Below are 13,961 nucleotides of genomic sequence, written 5' to 3' on the forward strand. Positions count from 1 at the left end.
GCAAGACTTCTGATGATTTGTGCACATGCGTTCCTGCATTCAGTGGGAATAGCATTACATTTTCAGGGATTGCATTTTAACATCCAGTAATTACAGTCAGTATTCTCAGTAATGCTCAATATCTTAGGGGTTAGAGACTCTTGATTGGACAGCGGAGTACTTGCCTGGTAGAAGGACAGATAAGCAGAAAAATGACTCTAAAGTTATTATATTCAGATATTTTTCTTGGCTGCTTCTTTTTTTCTTGCCATTGCCTTATGTTAACAAACGTTTTTGCGCAGAGCTCAGAGCACTTCACATAACCTTCAAATTTACTGTCCATCAGCAGGTAGCAGATGGACAGAAAACCTGGTTGCTTGTGAAGCTGAAATGCCTCATTTCCTTTCTCTCGTGTTTACTACACGCTGTGAGGTTTGTAAAGGAACATTAAATCATTTACAGGCAGACTGAGCTCTGCTGCATGCAAAAATAAGGTAACCGCTTTCTTCGCTGTTTGCAAGGAGCAACGTTATTAATGAAAAAATAGTTCTTGTAATTACTCTTGCTTTTCGTGGAACTTCACTTTTTTGAACTGCTAATTCATAAACTGCTAATTCTGCTAATTCATATCGCATTTCTGACATTTCTCCTTGTACTGCACTTCGATCCCGGGGTTTTATTCATGTGTGAGGGAACAAAAGAACAGGAGATTGACTGACGGATTGGTGCGGCATCTGCAGCAGGCTATGCAGATGTTTTACAGGTCTATTGTGGTGAAGCGAGAGCTGAGCGTGAAGCTGAGAGTTTGATTTTACTGGTCGATCTACCTTCCTGCCCTCACCTGTGATAGTGACCAAACGAATGAGAGCATGCATAAAAGCAAAATAAATGAAGGTGGCGCGGCTTTCCCTAGGAGATAAAGTGAGGAGCTCAATCAGCTCCAAGCAGACATGCAATGGAGCCAGCTGATGCGGTTCAGCACCTTTAAAAAAAAAAAAATCTGTGTAAGTATTAGGAAACATCAAGTAGCATATTAACTGCACCTTAACATCATGTCCAAGCCAAACCTTTTAAACTTTTAAACTGTACCCACACTGAGCTGAGATTACGTTGTTCTCATATGTTGTAAACAGGACACAACGCAGCCTGGAATCATTTTTTATTGTCCTCATTATTTTCTTACTGTCTTACTGTTGAAACATGTTTTCGTTTAGAGACTCTTTATTAATTAATAATAGTCATTCTTTAATGACATTTGCTTGGAGTTTTCCTGTGTGCTGTGTGCTAAGACAAACAGTGTTGGGTTCACACTTCCACAGGTGTGATTGTGGAAGTGTGTGGTTGTCGCTCTGTGTTATGCCTGTGACGGATTGGCAACTTGTTCAGGGTGTACCCGGGATGTGATCTGGAACGGGTTTCAACCCCACTGCAACCTTCCGGGCCATGCTTTAATTTCAAAATGATGGGATGGACTCCAATCAACGGTGCTCATTTAAAATTAGCAGGAGGAAGTTGGTAAATTAACACGTAGCTCATGACGCATTTTTAAATACCGTGATTTATAAAAGAAAGCCACAACAAATGGATTTTATGTATTACTGAATTTCTGATTGTGATTGCTCTTATACTGGACACTGTCGCTCCTTAACCGAGGGGGACTGTGTGCAGAACAAAGGGGTGTAGCAATGTCCGCCCTGCTAGCAGGAAAAAAACAAACAACAAAAAAAGCTTGCCTCCGTCCAGAGCATCCACAAGGGATGAAACCTTCACCCACTCTATGCAGTCGTGGGCCGGAGCAGACCTTTGGCTTTCGTTTAATTTTCGCGGAAAAAAATCCTCCAATTTATTCAATTTTGGTTTTTTTATGTTTAATTAATTTTACTCGATTTTATTTTCATTTAAATATTGTACGGTTATAAACCATTTCATTAGACGACAGCTACTTTAGAAAATGTCTTTATTGTGGCGCATATACAGAAACAAAATGCCTTCTTTAATGCAGCAAAGAGAATAAAATGCTGCTGACGCATGAATGCAACCGCTTTAACGATCTGCTAATACAATATGTAAAAGTGTGACAAATACAGGGGTCCGCTTTTTTGCTATTTTAATTGTAAATATTTCTAACATACCTTAGCTTACAAAGACGCGGGCCTACTGTCTTCCACCACGCAGGAGACGTCTTTAAACAAGTCCTTTTGGGAAGCCGGGTTTACCCAGTTGAAGTTGAGTGGCATTTTCTCTTCCGCTAGCTACTTGTTTGTTAATTTTTTTATTTATGTATATTTTAAAAAGAAATCCTGCTTTATTGTCACATATATTCTGCTTGTTTTAAGGGCAATATAGGGGCGACTCACTGCGCAGAGGAATTTACGCCCACTTTGAACGCCTCCAAAATCTGAGTAAATACAATAAAATAGATTAATAAATAAAAATGTATTTATTACCGTGTATTAGCTGAAGTTTTATGTCTGAAGTAGCAGATGATTATAAGACACACACACACAGCTTGTTTAAGAAAAAAAATTAAATTAAATTTATTTAAAAAGCAACCGACTCAATGACAGGAGTAAAACATTGTCCGTCGTGGACAAGATCACTTTGAAACGAACGTATACATCACTTCTCCACTGAAATTTGAAATATCATACTTTACAACTTCTTTACATAGGCTATAACTGCACTCAATACATACTCTTTGTCTAGACGTGATTCCTTAAATAAACTGGACGCTATCGGGTGCCTCAGCGAGAGGCGCGCGCCTCGGCAAGAAAGTGCAAGTTTAAGAACAGTGCGCGAGGCGCCGGTGTGTGTGTGTGTGAGTGAGTGAGTGAGTGAGTGAGTGAGTGAGTGAGTGAGTGAGTGAGTGAGTGAGAGAGTGGGAAGGAGGAGGAGGGTGCGGGTGAGGCTATAGATACAATATTCAAATCAATAATCAGCAGCTAATTAAGCAGCCGTGTCCTGGAGATGAAATGCCCATTGCTGTTTTTTTGTTTGCTTGTTTGTTAAAGTGCAACTGACAGTCCGAGGGAGGGGAAATACAACAATGATCATGTGTCTACATCCCGTGTTAGTGAATGTAACGCTAACCCCTCCTCTGGTGGGCCTTTAGTTAAGAACCAGTTCCAAACATGAAATTAATTGGCGAGGAGGGGGATGTGGGGGATTTTACAAGAGATAGTTTCACACTGCAAACCAAATCAAGGAGATGTGTTTTAGCGTCATATTCAGTCTTGTGAGCTTTTGTTTTTCTTGTGTGACTGAGGTTTGCTTGTTTTGCGCTGCTGCCTTCACGGTTTTGCTGAAATGTGAATATTTTTATTTATTTATTTTTTGAATCGCTGGCAGATGTGTTTTCGTCGGCATCAAAAGGAATGTGGAAAAGAGCGAGGATTGAAATAAAATTCGAAAGCTTCCTCGTTTGTTTTTCACTTTTGTTGTGGTTTGGTTTGCATGGCAAAAAACGCAACGATCATCTTTTTCTTTTTTCTTTATTTGTTTTTTGTTTTTCTTAAAGGGTTTTTAGGGGTCCGAAGTAGCCGGGAAACGTGAGAAAACTGAATACTAAGCCTAGCTCCCCACTTATTACTGAGATTAACAGCTAGGCTGTGGATTGTGACGTTTATTTCGAGGCCAGAAACATGTTTTCTTCATGTTTGTAGTTCGCGAGCCTTCCAGGCATCTAAAATATAAAAATGCAAGACTTCATACAAGACTAAATGACACGTGTTGCTGTGTACAATATTTAAAGACAATGCCAGTCTTTATGTGGCCGTGAAAACCATCTCAGTCGTTGTTTTTGCTCGACTCCTGGTCGCTCTGGTCATCGGTGAAGCACACGTCCACGTCGCTGTCATTGTCGCTCTTTTGCTCGGCTTCCTCGAACAGACCGCCCGGTTTGTCCTCCAGTTTCTTGACGGTCTGTCCGGGGTGTCTGGACTTGACGTGCCTCTCCAGGTCCCGCCTCCGCACCAGCACCTTTCCGCAGAAGTCACACCTGTAGGGCGTGTTTCCCTCAGCGTGGAGTCGGATGTGTTTGTTCAGGTTGCTGGGATCTCCGAAGGGCCTGAAGCACACCTTGCACTTGAGCGGCTTGTAGCCTGTGTGAGTCCTCATGTGGATTTTCAGGCCGTATTTCCTGGAGTACAGCTTGCCGCAGTAAAGACACAGATGTCCCTTTTTAGGCTTGCCAGAAGTGGTGTTGCTCGTGCTTCCAGCGGGGATGGAATCCAGCCGTGTCCGGTTCTTCTCTGCTGCGATCTCTGACAGCTGTTGTGTGTGCATGGCGATCTCCCGGTCAATGTTCGTGATCGACCCCAGGTCGTGGCTCAGCGAGGGTGCACCAAAGTATGACATGGATTCTGGGTACTTGAGGAGGTTGCTGAAGTGGAATTTCAGCGGATAGTAGGAGGAGCTGTATAAAAGCTCCCCGTTGTAGACAGTGAAGGGCATCAGGGGGATGTTACAGTCTCCACCGTAAGTCTTGACACCGTCGAAGTGAGGGAGGGAGAGTCTTTCAAAATGGAGACCAGGGGGCATTTGTGGGTAACGGGACGGGGACAGGCCGGAGTGGAAACGACTTTCTACGTGCTTGAAAGCTGAGGTCTCCTCCATGTGAGGCAGCAGCGGGAAACCTCGGATTGCGTTTGTGCACGGCACCATCGGAGATGTGGAGTCCATAATTGCAGGTGGGCACTTGGGAGGGTGGTTCCCTCCTGCGTTTAGACCCTCGCCCACGTTGCGGATTGGTTTCATGTTCCCAATGAGTTTGCTGAATCCCATAGAGCTCAGCTTTCCGTTGGCCTCCTCTCTGGAGCTCTCCGCTCCCGGGACTTTTGAGACACCAGTTGGCTTAAAGGCTGAGCGCACACCAGGATGGAAGCCCATGCTGCTTAGCATTGAAGTGGTGGCGCCCAGGCTGAGGAGATGCCCCTGGTTTCTGCCTGAAGTGACGCTCATGTCGAGGGCCCTGTCCTGCTCCTCGGAGCTGCTTTTCTTTGACAGTCCCGTTTTGTTCAAAAACGGGGACGAGGACACCGCCCGCCGACCCGAGTCTGTGATGGAGGAGTTACTGTGAGCGCTCCTCGGTGAGGCGGAGTTGTTGGGAATGTCTCCAGATTTTGGTGACCTGCTGAAGGTCTCTGTGCCCCTGGCCTGTTCGCTGCTCACAAACCCTCGCCCGTTGCTCAGTGCGCAGTGGAAGTGAACGTGAGCCTTGAGTGTGTTCGGGTATTTGAATATCCTCCAACAGTACCAGCAGATATAACGCTCCTCACCTACAGAGACAACACATACGACAACAACAGAGACATTAATGTGGAGCGTTAGACCCCGTGCGTAAAATGGCAATAACAGCCACTGTAACTTGTAAAAAAAAAAACAACAACAACAACAACTGTACATGTAACCACACACACACACACACACACACAAAGTCAAACAAACATAAGCTTGGGCTGAAAGGATTGAAAAATCAGAAAATACACGTTTCCCATTCCCAACTACATTATCGCAAAAAAAACAAAACAACCTATAACATTAAAACCTATTTAAATATCCCATTTACTCTGACAGATTTTTATCAGTCACTGCTACACATCACCTGAAATTTCAATTCAAGCCTAATGGATATGATCCGGTTTCTAAGATCTGGTGCCAAATGGTAATAGACACATGGAGCCATCATAATGACCCCCAGTCCAGCACTCTGAGGTTAGGCCTAATATAGATGTAATGATTTTGTAATCCTCATACGGGCCATTGTTTATGATCACCATCAAAAGGGCAAACGCCCAGCCCAATCTGGCGCTCAGAAAACGACGCATTGAATGCGGGACTTTTCCTCTCTGTGCTCTTTCCCGTGGAAGTGACAGCAGCTGTTGCTTGAAATCGCAAGTCCCCGGAAACAATGGCGGCGGCCCATCTGTTGACGCCTCATAATGGAGGAGAGCGTATGTCCAGGAGCGCACACGGTGTGTTGGGCCGGAGAATCAGGGCAATATACACCCCACATAAAAGTTAGCATTCATTAGCCCACAATACCTTAACGCACCCACCTAATTTACCGTGAAGCACTTGTTTTTGAATTTATTTGCTTTTGAATACATGAATATTAATGGCGCGATGACATTTGTTAACCTCCAGTCTCGCGACTGAATCACCAGCCTCTTCTTTCTCCATGGTCGCCGAGGCGCGTCAGTTTCTGCTTTTAATTACTTTTTTATTCTGTGTTTCAAGAACCGCAACTACTTTGTGGCAGAGTAAGAGCTTTAAAAAACATCTTGAATCAAGTTTGATATCATTTAAAGCTTCGCCGCTGTGCTTTTGGGAAGTATTCAAGAGGCCCTTCCAGCTCGAAATTAAATGTGCAAGATAAAATAATCGCCTGTTGATGGAATTTCCAATGAAGTATCGGTGGATAATCTTTTTTAAACCGATTAAATTCTTCTGAGCTTTTTTTTTTTTAACCAAGATTAAGTGTTTAATCCCCGACGCGCAAACGCCTACTTTGCACCAATTTGGCCCGCACAAATTGATTATAAATTCGAAGACGGGCTGATGAAAAATCTTAACCCATCGAGAAATTATCTTTCACAAAACTGAAATCCTCTTGTGTTCTGTATTTTAATCTTAGCAAATCGAATCATTTCATCCTAGCATTTTATTCCAAAAAATGATTTGCGTTGATGATCTGTTATCCACTGTATCGTCTTCATCCGCCCACAAGAACTAGTTTTTAATAATTAAACACCACCCAAAATACAGCTAAAAGTTCAGTTTTCTCTCCCTTCACGAATCTTTTTATTCCAGTAGGCTATATTATTCTTCACTTGATTTCTTAACCACGATATTTTATTTAACGCGCGACATGGAGAATTGCAAATGAATAAATAATCCGCCTGCAGGGAAGCAAAAAACATCCAACTGATTTCCATCTCTGAGCGATAAAGCAGTCACATTATGGGGTATTGGCAGTCATTTAACTGCACGGTGATAAAAACCCTCAACATGTCGATGTGTCAGATCTGTAAATCGGAGGCCATGGCCACAGAAGGTAGTGTTCACGTGAAAACGACACACGCGTCCTTAGAAGGAAAAAAAAAGTCACAGATTTTTTATGATATTGTTATTATTGTTGTTGGATTAAAAATCGTTCAACTGTCCACGTTAGCAGCACCACTCTCTGCAGACTCGTTTACCTTTCTCGTCGTGCGTGGGAGTGGCCGTGGTGGGGATGTCGTACCACTGGGCCAGAGCGTTGGAGTACCACACACTAAGCTCCTCTCCTGCGGGGATTTCTCTCAGCACGCGGTAGAAAATCTCAAGAAAAAACAAAAGCAGTGTTAACTTAAGAGTCCATATAGAGGGGCAAGGAATTTGCTCATGAGAAACTTCACGAGGCCGTTAACTGTGATGTCACGGGCTTAAAATATTCACCTGTCCGCCAGGCAGGTCCGACAAAGCCTCCAGGTTCTGCTCTTGGCTGTTTCTGGCGGCGCGGATTAATCCGATCCAGTCCGGGACGGGACATCCTGACTCATCTACGAACTCCCCCCTTACCAAGCGGATCTGAGCCAGGGGGGGAAAGAGAAACACGATGAAGACAAACGTGAGCAGTGAGGGCCATTTTTGACCATCAGAAAAAGGAACATTTTTAAAAGAAAGGTCGCTGCCTTCTTTAAAAAAAATGCAGTTTTGCTATTTTAGTCTTTTTTCACATTACAAAAAACGAAATTGCCACAAACGACTGTCTTCCAAGTCGAGCTACCTGAAGGGTTCAGCGGCCACTAATAATATTCCTTAAAACGCGCTTAATGCGTCTTTTTCCGCTCTGCTGATAATTCATTAAAGAGGATGACACACGGGCCTAATTGAGTTGATATGGGAAACGAATTTGAGGAGTGTCAGAGCGTTTCTAAACTGTTCAAGGACATTAAAGATCGAAGCGTGACACAGAGATTGCACCTGATGATCGCCGGCAGCCCGGGGCCACGCATTTAGACACATCAATCACCCCCGATGACAGCTTCAACAATAACACGTCGCAGTTCAGTTAAAGATGCTCACAGAGCCGCAAAGTCTTCACTACTGCGCGTGTAAAAAAAAAAGGGGGGCAGATATATTGGTTTGCCCCCCCCCCCCCCATACTTCCAGTCCGAAGTACTTAAAAAGTGCAAAAATGCTGGTCTTTGAATGGGCATCATTTAACCCCCAAGCTTCACTTAATTTAAATAATTAATTGCTGATAACGTGGGTCTAATTCATGTTTCACTGTTTCAATCTAGTTGTTTATTTATGTTTTTTTAAATTAATTTTATTTTCCTTTATTTTTGCTGATTTGTTTTAGGATGTTGTCTCAGTGGCATCTTTCTGTGGCCGGATTAGATTAAAATTAAACGGCTCATCGGAATAACAGGCCCGCCAGGCAGAGAAATGTGAGGCGGCTGAGGGGTTGAAATCCCACACAGCAGACCCGGGTCGCCCATTAGGCCGGTTAAGTAGAAGCACAGACTGACAAGTCAGCCGCTAATGGAACTCAATTATTTCCAACTTGACAGGCCAAACCAATTAAAAGCCTAACTCAAGGCCCGATGGAGTTTGACAGAGCAAGTTTAAAAAAATATACATCTAATTTCTAGTGTTGCTGGAGCTACTTATGTTTAAAAACATAAGATAATATACATAATTCTAATCACGTGTAAAATATACTATATAAATATAGTAAAATGCTTTAATGTATATTATATCAGCGAAAGAATAAAGCAGTTCCGATACAAACTTGGAATAACGAAAATGATTTTGAATAAAGGCAAGCTTACAAAAATAAATCAATCTTTATATCTTCCAAATTAATTTAAAAATAAAACCGTTATTAATAAAAAAAATATATATAACAAAAAAAAAACTCGAAAATGCAAAGTAAAAACAAGAACTTTCCAGAAAGAGACAATTATTCCACGTTTCTTCTTTTAATGCTCTAAACATACCTTTTTCTTGGGCCCTACTTCCTTGCGGTCCGACACGTACTTCCCGAGTTTGAAGATGCCCGGTACCGGTCCAATCCGGAGCCCGGCCGGGATGCTGCAGTCCGCAAACACACTGACGGTGGTGGACGCCCGGGTGGCTTGCATGGCGTGGGGTGAGATCAGAACCATGAAGACTGATGGAGACGGAAGTATGGAGAGCGCGCAGGGAAGGGGGATGAAGCGAGAGGAGATGATGAGGACAGGCCGATGTCCGCCCTCAAAGTGACGCGGTGGCGTTATGCTCTCCGGCTTTTCTAGTGATGGAGCAGAGTAAGTTTACCCCCCACCCTACCCCCAGCCACGCACCCACCCACCCACTCCTGTATCTGGGGATGCAAGTGTGTGAGGGTGTTTCAGATTGGGGGGATTGTAGCAAAGAGGTGATGCTGTGCTGTAAGGTAGGAGGGAGAGAAGGAGGAGGACGTGGTGGTGGGGGGTGGGAGCGGTCCTGAGTTTGTAGCAGCAGCGGTGACTGTGTGGAAGTGAGTGTGAGAGAGTTGGGCTCACCCAGCAGCTGTGTGGAGAGAGAAAACGGGCCGGCCTGGTCACATGGAGACTTTCCCTCACCCCGCTGTATAATGAATTGCTCCAAAACGGTCAAGAGACACAAAGGGCCAGGCGACCTTCCCATCCCCGAAATCCAATTTGTCAAGGCCAGAGAAAAGAGGGTGCAGAATCAAAGGTCCAGAGCGGCCATTAATCCTCAGCATGTGGCTTTGTCCTCCAGACAGTTCCGATATTTTAACTGACAAATCCACTGTATAATTTCTCCATAAATCCTCACCCTTTTCCATTCTTCCCTTTCAAGGCAGGTTTTTGGAAATCAGTGGCTACTTTAAATCTACTTGGCTGGCATTCTTTAGGCTTTGCATACTTCAAAGGGCTTTATTCTGCCTCCGCCTTTGTGTCCTTAGATTAACAAAAGGCGCAGGAAAGTTTAGAGGACTTGTTAACTTCTATTGACTCTCGGCGTGTGCCGGGTTGAGATCAGGCAGGTACTGAAAAGAGAGAACCACCAGCAGGAGGAGAGAGAAAGAAACAACCATCATCATCATCTTCACGACGCTCACACTTTCTTTGTTTGTGGCTCTCTTGGCTCAAGATACAACAGATTATTTTTTTTTCTTTTTGGTTGCTCAGGGACACGAAGATAATAGAATTATTGCAGAATATATTTATTTATACCTTCATAAAAATACCATATATATATATGGTATTTTATGAATGTATATATATGTAAACATGGAAAATCGTTTGTACAAAAGGCTGTTTCTTTTAACAAAGAAATATATTCTCAAAAAATATATTGTCATTGTTATTAATATTTTTATTATTATGACAAAAAGAAAAAAATATGCTCAGTCTGTCTCTCTTATTAAAAAGGCTAGAAATAGAAACGCTGGATTCAAGGTGATTCTACTGGCTGCTTCCTGTGGCTGGACTGACATAGTAATTGAACCTGTTGGTTGATTGAATGATTAATTTATTGATTAAAATAAATAAATAAATAAATAAATAAATAAAGTCAAATAACCATGGTAACATCGCTGCCCTATGAAAGCCATGTATCTCCAAAACTTTGCATGAGCTCACACAGGCAGGTCTGGCTATACAGTGTACTTCTTTTTTTCTTTTTCTTTTTTTTTTTTTTTGCGATGTTAAGTCATTTGAGAATGGATGTTAATATATTTTAATTATTCTTTCCATATTCTTTCCAAAACTGTTATTTCTAACAACATTTTTCTTGGATCTGTAGCTCTTATGTGATGCCCACCAAAACCCACTTGTTTGGCGAACACAGTGTCTGTGTACTGGCAGACTTAGAATCACATTCACAATGAGGCTCCGCGCAGCAGGTTGTTTAAAGATACGGATGCTTTTTGATGCTGTCTATGAGTCTGAACTGAAAAAACAACAACTGGGTGATCAGTTCAGACCATGAACAAGTTGACCTCTGACCTGTCCACTGTGCACGTCTCCCTGTGTCTCTCTCTTACACACACGCAATTAATGTAAAACATGTGGTACTAAAACTATCTTGGAAGGGGATTAGAGTGAGGAAAGACTGTGGGTATGCGACATTAGAACCAAAAAGATGGTGATAAATAAAGAGACCCCCCCCCCCCCCCCCAAAAAAAAACCCCAAATAAATAAATAAATAAATAAATAATTTAAAAAATAAAATGAAATAAAAGCACTTCATTAGTGCATTTCCGCTATCTCTCCACAAAATGAAAATAAGCTATTTCACACAAAATGAAAATAAACTATTTCAGGTACTATTTTCCCCCTTCGCCCCCACCTCCCTGCGCTCCTCCACAGTCCTGAACTACACGCGAACAATCTCGTCAATGTTTTTGCGCCCGGCTGTGCGGGGGAGTTATTTATTAACGCCTCGCCATTTGCGACTGGTTCCCATCCACCCCTGCTTTGCTTTAAAGGCCCGCACTTCTCCACAGTGAAATTAATTATTCTCTGAGGAGGAGGTGGGGTGAATGAAAGGAGGAAAGAAAACGAAGAAAAAAAGAGGGGAAGACGTTGCCTTTCTGTTAGCGGAAAAAGTCGCCGGGGTGAATCCCCGCTCCGCTGTGCGCTCTGAAGCCCTGAAGAGTGGTCAAAAGGCTCGGTGTCAGAGTGACGGCAGTGTTGGAGGCAAATGGGATGGAAAATTAAATGAAATTAAATGGCTGGAGCGGCCTTATTGTGCCTCCTCCTATTCTTTTTTTTCTATTTTTTTTTAAGAAAAACATTAATTACATAGTTGGATCTTTATTCAGAAACTATTGCGGATTCTGCGAGTGCTCTTTCTTTTTAATGAACTCTTCTTCTCTTTAATAAACTTAAATAACGACCTGAGAAGAATTGGTGCTCGGAAGAGGTGGGAGTCGGGTTTTTTCTTCTTTTTTATGGCCCTCCCTGCCTGCCTCTTGCCAGCCTTTTTTGGATTAAAACTGTCTAAACGGTGGGGCTCTCTCTGATTTAACTGGTTGGCCATTAATGACCCATGAATATAGAGGAACAACCTGTCTGCAAAGCAACGCGGTAAATACGGAGAGCAATGCCCCACCAGGGATCTCCATTCATGCGCCCTGACTATACTTCAGGGGTGCCAAGGGTTCACCACCACCTCTCCTGGACTGGTTTCAATGGTCTAACCATTGAAGACCCCTCTGAGTGCAGAAGAAAACACATTTTTTATGTCGACCCATAAACTTTCTTTGGGTCTATTCAGGGGAGGGAGGGGGGAGAGAGCCCAATCATTGTCCCACTTAGCAATGTGGCCTATTTCTCACAGATTCCCACGTTTTAGAAATGACTTTGTTTTCCTCTAAATCCATTTATTTCTCCGCGTGTAAGCCAGCACATCTTGTGTAGCCCACCTCTCGCATTCAGTCGGTCACACTTAAATTTTGATTCAAGAAAAAAAAGGAGAAGACGAAAGAAAGAAAACTGAAATCCTCGCGCGTATGGCTCTCTGGCCCCTCCGAATCCCACCCAGCAAAACAATCATTATTATTCCTTTCAGATTCGTGCCTGCTCTCAGAGCAGACCGTCCATCTTCTCCGTGCTTTTCTTTGCTTTTGCAGAAACACCCTCCCCTGCTCATCTATGAGGTGTTTCACACTCTGAGAAACCTGGAGAAAGATGCAAGCTGCACCGTGGGCAGACCAGCTGCCTTGATGCGGGTGGGACATTTGAGACGCGTTTGAATAGTAATTGTGCTTGTATGGGACTCCCACCAGATGACATGATTGGGATTTTAACCCAGACTAATATTCAAAATCGCATTAGAGAGGAGCCGAATAAATGGCATCCGATTCAGCGCTGTTCATGCGTGATTGCATTCAAAAAAATCCCTACTCAAAAGTGGGCTGCAGCGTTTTGGTATTCAAAGTCTCAACAAAGTTTTTTTTTTTTTTTTTTTGGAAGGCCACTTTTCCCTGACTTCAACTCACTTTGTCTCGCGTGAGAAGACGCGGATAAAGGCGCGTGAAGTTCCGTGAATTGATATGTTTCGGTGTACCTTATAAATTCATACCTTTTCTCACTCGACCGCCTCAGAAAGAAAGTGTCACTCAGGCCGATTTTCTCTGCTGTCCGGCGCATTTAGCAGCAGATCTATTTGAGGAGTTCATTCCTAGGCAAATGTATGCAGGCAGGGTCGCCCGTGAATAGAGCAGCGTGTCAGCCGACCCTAATTGGGATTTAGCTACCCAAAGCATATGCGCCGAAGTGACAGAGAATCACCGGCTTCAAAGAAAGTCGCAACTTTTGCCCTTCTCGGTGAATCTGAGGAGCTCTTTCCCTCGCCCCGAGCAAAAGCGCATTTTTTTCTCCCAGGATGAAGGTTAGTGACCCACTTCGGCGGGTTTGTCTCTGCAAGCTGGCAATGTGAGACAAACAAATATAAAGGCAAAGAGCACGCTTAAAGACATGATACCTTGACTCGCCTGCATGGCTGAATATGGTTAGACATTTTTAGCGAACTTCACGGTTATTATCTCAACAAGGAGGTCAATATTTTCTAACATTTTTCTGCGACAAGTTAAACGTTAAAAGAATTAAAAAAAAAACAACCCAACATTTAATTCAGTCTCGTATTTTTTTACATCCTAAAAGGAAATTGCAACTAATAATAAACATAAGCGATAAAAATATCAATGATCAGGTACACTGTCTTTGAGGGTTTTTTTAAAAATATATATTTTAAAGGAGCGCATTTTGCCTCTTTGTTTTATATGCTGTGGAATTCAGAATACTTATTTATTTATTTATTTATTTATCATATTTAAATAAAAATGTACTCACTTTTTCCCCCAATGAGTTTTCTCAGTGTGAAGACGGAAGCACCATGGAGAGCTCCACACATTTAAAAAAAACACGTGAGGCTATCGATAATAAATGCTTTCCTGTTTCATTCTCACATGAGCGTCATATTTTCGACGGACAGCTTCG

General features: G+C 42.9%; 1 protein-coding gene across 1 annotated transcript; it reads right to left on the bottom strand.

The window, feature by feature from the left end:
* Positions 1–2,494: 2,494 nt before the first annotated feature.
* Positions 2,495–9,204, bottom strand: prdm13 (PR domain containing 13). The gene is made up of 4 exons (XM_085472654.1): positions 8,967–9,204; positions 7,417–7,548; positions 7,179–7,299; positions 2,495–5,255 (listed from the first exon to the last, which is right to left on the bottom strand). Exons 1-4 carry the CDS (start codon positions 9,132–9,134, stop codon positions 3,766–3,768), a joined length of 1,911 nt encoding a protein of 636 aa, XP_085328780.1. The 5' UTR covers positions 9,135–9,204; the 3' UTR covers positions 2,495–3,765.
* Positions 9,205–13,961: the final 4,757 nt, after the last annotated feature.

Source organism: Copadichromis virginalis, linkage group LG11 (genome assembly GCF_057382275.1).
Source record: "Copadichromis virginalis isolate Kocher_CV1m ecotype Utaka linkage group LG11, C_Virginalis_male_GT1.1, whole genome shotgun sequence".
In the NCBI taxonomy this organism is placed as follows: domain Eukaryota; kingdom Metazoa; phylum Chordata; class Actinopteri; order Cichliformes; family Cichlidae; genus Copadichromis; species Copadichromis virginalis.

What these genes read in the sequence shown, in the direction of transcription:
- prdm13 (XM_085472654.1), bottom strand. Translation starts at nt 9,134, where the DNA reads ATGGTTCTGATCTCACCCCACGCCATGCAAGCCACCCGGGCGTCCACC. An exon ending in AAGTAGGGCCCAAGAAAAAG is followed by an intron (nt 7,549 to 8,966) that starts GTATGTTTAGAG and finishes CCCCTGGCTCAG; the next exon opens with ATCCGCTTGGTAAGGGGGGA. An exon ending in CGGACCTGCCTGGCGGACAG is followed by an intron (nt 7,300 to 7,416) that starts GTGAATATTTTA and finishes TTTTTTCTTGAG; the next exon opens with ATTTTCTACCGCGTGCTGAG.